This window comes from Cnephaeus nilssonii (assembly GCF_951640355.1).
Source record: "Cnephaeus nilssonii genome assembly, chromosome: 12".
Classification (NCBI taxonomy): domain Eukaryota; kingdom Metazoa; phylum Chordata; class Mammalia; order Chiroptera; family Vespertilionidae; genus Cnephaeus; species Cnephaeus nilssonii.
In genome coordinates this window covers 63,565,851-63,578,138 of record NC_137083.1, presented here as the reverse complement: position 1 = coordinate 63,578,138, position 12,288 = coordinate 63,565,851, and the positions used below count along the sequence as shown (strand labels likewise).

General features: G+C 42.8%; 1 protein-coding gene across 2 annotated transcripts in view; it reads right to left on the bottom strand.

The window, feature by feature from the left end:
* Positions 1-8,604, bottom strand: part of ZNF800 (zinc finger protein 800) — a 52,562-nt gene extending 43,958 nt beyond the window's left edge. Inside the window, exons 1-2 of one of the 2 annotated variants that reach the window (XM_079786103.1) lie at positions 5,916-8,604; positions 5,315-5,433 (exon numbers count right to left, since the gene is read on the bottom strand). In XM_079786103.1, coding sequence (XP_079642229.1) covers positions 5,315-5,375 — 61 coding nt within the window. In that variant the 5' untranslated portion in view covers positions 5,376-5,433; positions 5,916-8,604. The remainder of the gene's footprint in view (positions 1-5,314; positions 5,434-5,915) is intronic. The other variant, XM_079786104.1, reaches the window with a different exon arrangement.
* Between the last annotated feature and the right edge of the window lie 3,684 nt (positions 8,605-12,288).

Sequence of the window (12,288 nt, the reverse complement as noted above, 5' to 3'; positions counted from 1 at the left end):
AAAAAGTATACATTTTTTATAATAAGATAAAAATATTCCCATTTTAAAAATTAAATTTTTTTTCACATACAGAGATTTAGATCAGGGGTCTTCAAACTGCGGCCTGCGGGCCACATGTGGCCCGCCGAGGACATTTATCCGGCCCGCCAGGTGTTTTTGCCACTGCTGCCTGTCCTGCTTAGCAGCCAACTTAGCCGTGTGCATAGGAATTTGTTCATAGTTGGTTTTTTTTTAAACTATAGTCCGGCCCTCCAACGGTCTGAGGGACAGTGAACTGGCCCCCTGTTTAAAAAGTTTGAGGACCCCTGGTTTAGATGATCCCTGCTTTCCAAAATTCTCAGATTAGCTGTATAAATATGCAATAAATTAGATGATGGTAGTATGAAACAAGGTAATGAAAAGGAAAACTGAATTTTCTATCAGATATCCAATAAAGAGAGATGGTTATGTTGGGGAAAACCAGCCACTTTAATTACCTCTTTTTTTAATGTTATAATGTTTTATTCAACTATTAATTACCATGTTCACCCAGGATCATCTGCTGAGCGTGGGGAGATAAGGATGGTTACTTCAGCCCTGTGTGCTGCTACTACTTCAGGGCCTGGGTTTAGATAGCATTTAGTTCTCTGAGCCTGCAGTCCTGTGTATATAGACTCTGCAGCCTTAGATTCTCTTTTAGGCTTGTGCTCAGTGTACACAAATGGGAGGAACTAGGTCTCAAAACCAAGCCATTTCATTAAGCAAAATTTTCCTAATTTTAAAAGACAGTATGGGGGTACTTTAAATGAATTCAGAACATACACAAATACAACTCTTTTTTTTTTTCATTGATTTCAGAAAGGGAGGGAGAGGGAGAGGGAAAGATAGAAACAATGATGAGAGAGAATCATTGATTGGCTGCCTCCTGCACACACCCCCATTGAGGATGGAGCCTGTAACCTGGGCATGTGCCCTTGACTGGAATCAAACCTGGGACCCTTCAGTCCACAGGCTGCCGCTCTATCAACTGAGCCAAACTGGCTAGGGCCACAAATACAACTCTTGAGAACATCTGACACTGGCCCTAACTGCGCTGATTAAGACTCCAGACCTGGACTGTGTTGAAATTCTCTTTCTGCCATTTACTGGATACAACCAGGGAAATGAAAATCTCTGACCACTCTTTTCTCATCTCTAAAATGGGGATAGCAAAAGTACCTAAATAATAGGATTGTATGAGAATCAAATTAGCTAATAGAGGTAAACTGACTAAAAAAGAGCCTGGAATATACTTAGTGCTCAATAAATGTTCTATCCCCATCATCATCACCACCACCACCACCACCACCACCACCACTACCACCACCACCACCACCACCACCACCATGTACAAAATCAATTGCTTTCCTGACACCAAAAACTTAAATCTTTTCCAAAATCTAAGAGAAGTAGAATTCAACCCTTAGAGAACCAATTATCAGAAGTTTGTAAATAGACTGGTGATACCATTTATTTGGATTAGATAGATCTCTTTCCAGTATTTGTACTTTATAACTGATAACTGTTTTTAAAAACAGTAGTAACTACAAAAGAGAAGGTAAAAATTGTACAATTTTAAAGAACCAAAAGCTTCAAGGTCTGGCTCTGTGGCAAGAATCTAGAAAGGGAGAAAAAAAAAAAGAATCTAGAAAGGGAGAATGAAAAAACAGCAATGAATATGGGAAGGATAAAGGAAAAAATGGAAACTTCTCCTTAGAGCCCCCTCTCATCTAGGTACATGCTCCAGAAAACTTTCTATAATATATCAACTTCCATTTCCATGTGACAACATCTGACTTTAAAGCTAAACTAAATTTTGTTACCCATTACCTTCAAACACTGCTATCACCAGAACACATATACCTCTTGAGATACCATTCAAAATAAACCCAGGATTAGCTTAGTTATGCAAAGACACATCCACTTGTATACACATCTGTGTAGTTCCCATTTAAGAAACTAGTCTTTCTTCATTGACACAAAAAAAATTATTAATATTTTCATTAAATTTTTTACATATCCTATCATCCCCTCCCAAAATCAGGTTATATAGCCATTTAGGAAAAACAAAACAAACAACATCTCCCTCCAACCAAAAACCCAAACCCTCAGAAGTTAGCATCTTTCTTTACATCCTTCCAAGAACACACTTTCGGAATAAAGATACCTGTTTGTAGAGTATTGTCTCCTACCTTAAAACAAGCCCCTTAAAAGATCCTTCTACTAATCATGTCTGGGAGTTGCTTTCAAATAATAGAGGGTGGTGGAGCAGTTGGAGGGTGTAGAAGGAATTCATGGGGAGGGGAGAATAGACATGAAAAGAGATTGTCCATATATTGATAACTGATGGGAGTTGTGCAATGGTTATATCAGGTTCCTTATACCATTCTCTGTACTTTTGAATGTTTAAAAATTTCTATAGCAAAAAAAAAAAAAAAAAAAACATTCTTAAAACATAACTAAGGTACTGGCCAGTGTGGCTCAGTTGGTTGGAGCACAGTCCAAAAGGTGGCAGTTCGATTCCCAGTCAGGGCACATAACCAGGTGTGGGTTCCATCCCTGGTCCTGTGCATATGGGAAACAACCAATCTATGTTTCTCTCTCTCTCCTTCTCCCTCTCCTTTCAACTCTAAAATCAATAAACATATCCTCGAGTGAGGATTTTAAAAAATTTAAAAAATAATAACTGCCCAGTAGGTGTGACTCAGTGGTTGAGCGTCAACCTATGAACCAGGAGGTCACAGTTCAATTCCCGGTCAGTGCCCAAGTTGCAGGCTCAACCCCCAGTGGGGGGACGAGCAGGAGGCAGCTGATCAATGATTCTCTCTCATCATAAACGTTTCTATCTCTCTCTCCTTCTCCCTTCCTCTCTAAAATCAATATATATATATATATATTTTTTTTTTTTTTTTTTAAATACCTAAGAAAATACATACACTGACGGGCTTTCAATGCATACAATGCCACCTTTCACTACAAATTGACCCATCCTATCAAAGCCTCCTCAGAAACACACTGCTCTCATCCAAGGAACTTACCCACTATTCATAATCCAAACCAGGACAGACTCCTCAGGAGAGCCAATTAAAAGAATGTTTCAAACATCATGTCATCTTTTATCATAATATATTCCTCTCAGTGCTGGAAACATCCTCCCACTCAGCACCTACCTTCCTCTGAAATAATGTCAATTAACTACCCTCTAAGTTAACAAACTTCTAGCTTTCCACTGAACTAAATGCTCAAAAAGTATTTAATTACTATAACTAAGAAATCAAAGAAACACCAACTACTTTTGACCTGCGAGTCTGAAACAAAAACTGCATGGAAAGCTTAGGGTAAAAGAAAGTTGAAATGTTTTAATTAACTCAACTTGTCTGATTTCTTGTTAATGGGGGGAAAAAAGAATCACAAAAGTTCTAATACAGATTTAAAAGTTCAACTCTACAGCCCTGGCTGACACGGTACAATGGTTAGAGTGCCCGACCAAGGGCATACCTGGGTTGCAGGTTCAATCCCAGGCCAGGCCTGAGGCAACCAATCAATGTGTCTCTCTCACATCAATGTTTCTCTCTCTCTCTCTCTCTCTCTCTCTCTCTCTCTCTCTCTTTCTGTGTGTGGGTGTGTGTGTGTGTCTCCCCTCTCCCTCCCTCTCTTCCACTCTCTAAAAAAGCAATAGAAAAAAATATCTTTGGGTGAGGATTAACAAAAAAAAGTTCAACTCTGGAAAGCATCTTTAAGATGACATTAAAGTCTCTAGAAAACTTTAATTACCAGAATACACTAAATAAGATATGGTCATCTTTTATTTGTCTACCTCTTCCCACTCAAAAGTCCTATAAGGGAATAACCTTATCTGTTTTGTTCACCACTTACTAGTATATTCCCATTGCCTGGAAAGTGTCTAGCCACCTAGCTGGTGCTCAATAACAACCTGTCAAAAAAATGAATCAATGAACTTCTTCTTGAATAAGATTATTTCATTTATTAATTCAACCTAAATGACTTGAAGTACTCTCAAAAATAAATAAATAAAAGGTCAGTGGGATACAAGGCATTCACAGCCTTCTACTTCAAAACTAGTAAATTCCATTCAACACTTGCTAAAACAATCTTCACTTCAAATAATACACAAAATATGCAGTGTGAAAGGGTACTAAAAGTTAAGACAGGTAAGGGGACAGGCGAATGGAAACTGGATCCCATCATAGGATTAACTGTTTTATTAGCAGAGGTGAGTTATTACTGATTTTCAGCAAATCAGTGGGGACAGGGTCATTGTACAAATTTTATTCTCCTGTATACCCAAGTTTTCTAAAAGTGGAAGTTCTTCCCCTTTACCATTGACAATTTTTCCCATTCAGCAAAAAAGTACTCTAATCTCTACTGTGATAAAACTGAGTACATTAGGGCAGTTAAAATTCTCCAGCAAAAAGCAAGCAAACGTATAGTGTCCTAATAACTTTTAGGTCAAAAATAATAATACCTGCCTTTAACTAGAATAAATTAGCATTTATTTGGTGTGGAGGCAGTATGCATTCAGTGATTCCTTTTAAGTTGTACCTGTTTATGACAAGCTACCAACATATTTACATAAACCTCATAAGGTTTTCTAAGTATCCTTCACGAGACTACAAAAACCAAAATGTTCATTTCATAAATTCAACTTCTGAAAGTTCCACTGAATAAAATATCCTAAAAACATTTATGCATCCTACGCAAATAATCCGGTTTTTTTTTTAATTTTGCAATACAGTATGCTCTGTCCGAGAAAATTTTTAAAAGGTTGCATTTGGCAAAACCTGCTTCTCCCAATAAGTTGAGTTCAACAAACTTTTTCTAGCTCAAACTAAACTCATGTTTAGGCTTTAAAGCGCTAGTCTCTGATCAAAATGCCTACGAAATTTAATTTTTTCAAGTTTAACTAAAACAACTTTCATGAAGACAAATACTAGTATGCTACTATTTTTTTTTCCCTTTCTCTTCCATTCTAAACATTTACAGAGCATGGGGGTATACTAACTGGAGGCTGCCTTGAAAGAAAAAGAAAGGGTAACTGATCTTGTGGAAAAGATTTAAGGTGACACTTGCAGTACTTTTTTCGCGGGACCAAGCAGGGGAGACCTCTTGTTGGTACAAGCATTGAGCTTCGTAACTAGTTTTATGCTAGGGGAAATTATAGCCTGCCTGCTTAGGAACGACTTCTGGGGCAGGAGGAAAAGGAAGCCGGGAGGCAACAGCAGGCAGGGTGGCTGTGACGAAGGACAAAGTAAGTGGAGAAGAAAGGGGCATATACCTGGTTCACAGCATCCGTGGTGATGGTGGTCAGTCTGACAGTATTTGTCCCTTAAAGGCATTTTCAGTGGGCGCGACCTACTTTCCTTTCACTGTGAGCAGCTCTTCATCGCGGCTTGGCTGTGGAAAGAAGCACAAACCCGTCACTCACCCTGAACTTCCTGGGGGGCATTTTCCAGCTACGTCCCCGGAGCCCGCCCTCCGCTGTCCCTCCGCGGGCCCGTTCCTTCTCCGGGAACCGAAAAAAAAAAAAAGGGAAAACGCACGAAGGCTTCTCGGGTCCGGACTCCCGCACAGGTTCCTCGCCCTACCCGGAAACGCAGCCCCGGGCGCGCAGCGCAGGACGCAGGCCTGGCCGGCTGCGCGGGCGGCGGCGGCGGCGGCGGCCTCGCCGGCCCCGGCGGGCGCGCGCGGGGACAAGGCGCGGAGCGCGGTGGCACGGCCGGCGCCGGGGCCCCGCGGGCGGCCGGGCGGGGGGCGCGGCGGCCGGGGCGGCCCAGGGGCTGCGCCGCCGCGGCCGGCCCACGGCCTCCCACCTCGCACGTGCCTCGGGGTCTCCCCGGCGGAGCCCCCGTCCCCACCACCCAGTGCGCCCAACTTACTGAACTCCGAGGGCGGGCCGGCGGGCAGGCGGAAGGAAGCCAGGCCGGGCGGCAGCGGGGACAGCCTGGCGTGGGAGGCGGCCGCGGCCCCACCTGGCGCGGCCTCCGCGGACCACGCGAAGGCACCCCGCGGGTCGGGCCCGACGCGCTTCCAAAGAGTCCCCGCCGGCGACGACGCGGAAGCGCCACAGCTCACCACGTCCTCCGCGGCCCGAGGCGGCGGCGGCGGCGGCTCACGGCGTCCCTCCGCGCTGTGCGGCTGGCGGGCGGCGCGCGGGCGCAGACAGTTGACAGGAGGAACCGCCCCGCAGCAGCAGCCGCCGCCACCGAAGGAGCCGGAGCCGGAACCGGAGCGGGCAAGACCTGAGGAGCGCCTCACCGGGGCAACGGCTGCCGCCGACGCCGGCTCCCCGACACCGCTCCACCTGCAACGGTCCCGCAGGCTTTGGAGAGGGGCGGGGAAGACGGGGAGTCTCCCCCGCCGTGGGCCTTTCCTAGCAGCAGTTGTTTCTGGAAACTTTATTGAGTCAGTCTCGCTCTTTCTCTGTCTCCCCCTCCCCGGAGAGCCTGCGCCGCCGCCGCGGAGCGGATGAGAAGGGGAAGCAGAGACTCTCCGGCAGCGACGGGGGAGCGACTGACTGACCCCGGACGGAGATGGGGCGAGGGCAGGAAGTGACAAGCTCTCCGAGTGGGTGGGGGGAGTGTGGCCGGCACGCCCGGGAGCGCCGCGCGCATGCGCCCGCCCGAGGCCCCCCGGCTGCTGCGCGGCGGAGCCAGGTGGCCGGGCCCGGGAGGGACCCGCGGCGGGGGGCGCGGGGGGACCGTGGCGCTGCCGGCGGCTCGGACCGGCCATTCGCCTGCGCGCCCTCCCGCGGGCCGTCAGAGCCGAACCCTGGGGCTGCGCGCGCGCGGAGCGGCTGAGGCCTTGGCGCCCGGGAGATGGGCTGCGCAGCCACCAAACTGTTGCTATCGCTGTTCTCCTTCGAGTGGAACTGAAACCGCGGGAGGGGTGGCCCAGGTGTGAGCCGTGCGAGGCGCTGACTCCGAAAAGGTGTAAACGTCGACCTGCCCCCACCAGTCATGTTCGTCGCGGGCCTCTCGCGACCTCGGGGTTTTTTTTTATCAGGTCCCTGGGAGGAAGACAGGCCGGTGCGGGGAGATCGGTGTGGACTCCGGCGGCGCTGCGCTGCGGGACCTGAAAGTGAAGGCGGGTCACGTGGGCAGCGCGCAGGCTTCCCTCTTGGGCGACCGCATCCTGCTCGGAAAATCCCTGGAGAAGACCCGAGGTCGCTGTCGCCGCCCCGGGCTGTCAGATGGAGCAAACCTGCGTGCCGCTGCTTGGGGACCGGAGAGCCACTTCCTCCGCCTTCTGCCAACCCCTGGATTGGAAATCTTCAAGAAATGCGTGTCAGGAAATCTTGAGGATGAAAAAAGTCTACTCACTTTGTTTATGCACCGCCCTCGAGACCCATTGCAAACCTTTCCACTTGTCGGGGTCCTGAAAAAGCGAAGTTGGGTCGATAGGCCCGGCGTGCATTCTGGAAGAGTAAACGAGTGACTAAAAAGTCCACTGTCAAAATTCAAAGGAAAGCTTGTAGTAGGCCCAGTGATGGATAAATTTGTTGTAAAAATATTGAATGGAGCCGAAACCGGTTTGGCTCGGTGGATAGAGCACCGGCCTGCGGACTCAAGGGTCCCAGGTTCGATTCCGGTCAAGGGCATGTGCCTTGGTTGCGGGCACATCCCCAGTAGGGGGTGTGCAGGAGGCAGCTGATCGATGTTTCTCTCTCATCGATGTTTCTAACTCTCTATCCCTCTCTCTTCCTCTCTGTAAAAAATCAATAAAATATATTTTTTAAAAAATATTGAATGGAGCATTTGCATTCGTCTTGGGGGGTTGTAGCAGCTTGATTGTGGGGTGACTGGAAAAGGATAGGAAAATTTAACTTTTTAAAAGGAAGTCCATATACTGTACATTCTACACACACTCACCAGTCACATAGATAATATGTTTGATTTTTTTCGTGTTTTTTTTTAATGTTTTTATTGATTTGAGAGAAAGAGAGAAAAATCCATCAGAGAGAAACATCATTGACTGTTGGCTCCTGCATGCCCCCTGTTGGGGGATTGAGCCTGCAGCCTGGCGCATGCCCTGACCAGGAATGGAACCCACCCAGCCAGCGACCCTTTGGTGCATGGTTGGCACTCGACCAGCTCAGCCACATTGGCCAAGGATTGTTTTTTTCTGTTCCATTGTCAAGAAAGATCACACATCAAACTATAATGTAATGAAATGTCAATTTATAAATTAATGTAAAATAAATTATGAAATGTCCATATGGAGATGTTTGTTATACAGCCCGTAAAAATCACATTTTGTATAATATTTAATTGTATGCAATATGCTTAAGCAAAGAATAATGAAAAAGTTTCATGTGATAACTGGTACTATAAGTGATTTTTATTTGACATTGGAGATCTTTGGTAAAATTTGAAGTGAACTATTTTCTTCATTTTTGGAGGATTTTTCCTACTTTTATTTAATAAGCATATTTATCACAAGTTAAAATTTTAATGTGCAGTTTTAACTTTTCATAAACCTGAAAAGGCATTGCTTCAGATATGTGACTTATTAATGTTTGCTAGATATAAGTAAAAATGTTGTTTCCTGAGTAAATGCAGTGTTATTTTTACTTTCTAAGTAGTCCTGATGAGAGGGTCTGCCAAATTGCTTGCTAATAAAATAAGTTTTCAACCATCTTTGAAAATTTAGATAAGATTGGAATGAGCATGGGTAAAACAGATATTGAATGCTGAATCATAGAATTTTATTTTTTAGAGGAATTATTTTGGACAGTGTTTAGAGAAAAAAATTAGAACTTTTGGCTGGACACAAATAGCACCAAGTCAACCAAAGATAAAGCCCACTTCCATGGCAGTATAGCATAGCAGTTAGATGCTCAGGTTCTAGAATCAAATAGATGTAGGGTTAAATACAAACTCCTCTCATTGGTGATGGGATCTTATTCTTTCTAGACCATGGCTTCCTCATCCGGAAAAATGGGAATAATATTAATTTCTAGTTCCTGGACTTTAATGATTTGGGATTAACAAAGAATATTTGTACAGTGTCCTGCACATAATTGTACATAAATCTTAAATCATAGAATTTTAAAGAGGAAAAGAAACCATGGAAATTATCTAGTAAGCCTTACTTTATAGGTGAGAAAACCAAAATCCAGAGCAGTGGTTCTCAACCTTCCTAATGCCGCGACCCTTTAATACAGTTCCTCATGTTGTGGTGACCCCCAACGATAAAATTATTTTCGTTGCTATTTCATAACTGTAATTTTGCTACTGTTATGAATCGTAATGCAAATTATCTGTGTTTTCCGATGGTCTTAGGCTCTACAGCAGCGTTTCTCAACCTGTGGGTCGCGACACACAGGTTGAGAACCGCTAGCGGGGTCGCGGTTCTCAACTGAGCACAAACCATCCCAAAAAAATCATCTGTCCTCTCTTTTCATTATGCACTGCAGCAACCATTGTGACACATTGCAGCTTTGAGGAACTTTTTGATCCTTAATAGTCTAGAAGTACATCCCAATGATTGATTAACCTAAGACTTTTACAGTTTAAAATTATTCATCAAGACGAGAATTCTAAAACACACACACTATTGCTGCATAACAAATTACCCTAGAATTAGCACCTTAAAGCCATTTGATGTGCTCTCAATTCTATAGATCAGTGATTTGGATTGGCAGAGTTACATGAGTGGCATCACTTCCACCACATTTTATTAGTCAAAGTAAACCAAAAGGCCAGCACAGATTCAAGAATTGGGAAGATAGATTCCCCTTCTTGATAGGAAGAACAGCAAAAGTCATATTTCAAAGAGATATGGGTATATAAGAATGGGAAGAATTGTTGCATACCGCATATTACAATATATAATTACTTCCAAGAACAATAGTAGCTAATTAAGGCTACTAAATTTGTTTTAATGCTTGCTTATGCCTTTAAGAACACCAAAACAAGGAAATGCTAGTCAAACTTATTCTTTAAACTAAGCTCAATTTGGTAGCCTTGTGTGGATAAACTTTTGTGATTCCTTAACTTTGATCACTAGATTTTATCATTAGAAGAGGGGATAGGGATAAATGGTGGTGGAAAAATAATAAAATAAATGAAAAATACTTTTTATTATAGTGGAATTTGTAAGTAAATCTGTATTATAATTTTGTTGTTGAACTCAGACAATGGGCTAAGTGCTTTCCAGTTTTTCACTGAATCTTTACAAAGATTCTGTGTTAGATATCCCATTTTACAAATGGGGAAACAGATCATTAGTGTCTGGGATAAAATTTAAATGCAGGTCTATCTGAATGCAGATCTTTTGCCTTAAGTTATATATATTCTGATTATTCCTAAAATTTTATCTCCAGCTCAGACCTGTCACTGATGCCTTTAAGCTCTATTTCTAACTACTCATGAGACAGACCATCTGAATTTCCTTAGCATCTCATAATTAGCTGGACCCAAACTGGACTTACCTTCTCAGCAAACCTGTTCTTCCTCTTCCAAAATCTAATCAACACTGTTGCTGTCTATTCAGGCTATTAAGGGAGAAGCCTTGGGGTCAGAGAGGAGTGTATGCAAACATGCAAAGTAATGTCAGTTACTTGTGTACAAGGTTTCTCATCTCAGCCCAGCCTAACCTATCACCATAAATACTTGGTTAGACCTCAGAAAGGTCTAGGAAATACAATTTCCTCTCTCTATATATACCATCCATCTTCTAGTCCAAAACTTCCTTGCAATAACTACTTCTACAGTCTCCCTAAGACCAGTCTCCCCTTCACTCCATTATTCCACACTATCAACAGAATAATAATCCAAACAAATCAAATAATACTACTCTCCAATTTAAAATCCTTGTTGACCAATTTTCTACATGAAGAAAGTCAAATCTTAAGAAGCATTAGTAAAAAGAGCATGTGTTTTGTTGGAGTCCAAAGAATTTGGGTGTTAGTCCAATCTCCATCACTCCTGAGTCTGTGTCTCTAAGCAAGTGAGAAACTCTTGAATCTCAGTTGCTTCAGCCGCATGCTACTTTCAGTGTTGTGAGAAATCAATTAATGAATAAAGCACACAAAAGAACCTAGAGCACAGTACAGGGAATAATGATAATAAACACTTAGGATATCCGGCTCTCCCACAACTTCACAACTTGATGCACCAAACACACTGATTTCTCATCCTTTGCAGAAATCCACAAAGCAAACAGTAGTTAAATTGGGTGGGAAGGGAGTGTGGGATACAAGGGAACTTTAGATAGAGATGATAGAGTGTTAATTATGTGGGTGTGTCCATTTGTTGAAGCAACTATTAATAGAATAGTGGTTACCTTTGAAGGAAGGAGCGGGTTGGGAAGTGTACTGGAGAGGAGTGCCAACTTTGGGGTTACTGGCCATTTTATAGATCTTGACATCAATTATCATTGCATATTTATTTGCTTTGTAATAATTCAATAAGCTGATAGTTATGCATTTTTATAAATCTGCATAATATTTTACAATAAAAATATTTTTAAAGTAGTTAACTTAGGCTTTAATGCCTCTGAACTAAATCTAGCATAAAATTAGAAATGACTATTGAACTGTTCAAGGCTTTGCACATGCTTCTCCTCATGCCTAGAAATATCCTTCCCCTCCACCTGGAAAACTCTTACTCATCCTTCAAAACCCATTTCAGATGTCACTTCTGTGAAACTAGTTTCTACAGACAAATAATTGCTCCATCTTCCTGCTCCTGTTGTACATCATCCTGATTAAATGTCTGACTCTCCCATTAGTGTGAATTTATCAAGAAACAGACCATAATTCATTCCTCTTTGTTTTATCATCATATAGCATACGACTTGGCACACAATAGGCAACCATTGAAAGTTACTGGATGGGATTAAATGAATACATTTTCATTTTAATTGGGCTAGAATACTGACAACCTTCATTCTTGCAATGAACATAACAAGAAAACGTGTAGGAAAAATCAATTCTAGTGGTTTGGTTTAGTTGGGCCCTTGGCCTAATAAAACATTCATTTTCTATGTAGAGAACAACTATACAAGGACAATGAAAGGAATGACTATTGTATAGAATTACTAATGCTATACAACATATGCTATAACTGGACATTTAAAACTACTAATCATCCATCATGTAAAACCATTCATCATGATTTTGTTTTGTTTTTATGAAGCTGCTTTTTTTATTTGGTTGGTTTTCTTTAACTTTCAATTCTGAAATAATTTCAAATTTAATAACAAATTGCAAGAATACAAATAATTTCCATACTCTACCCAGATTCA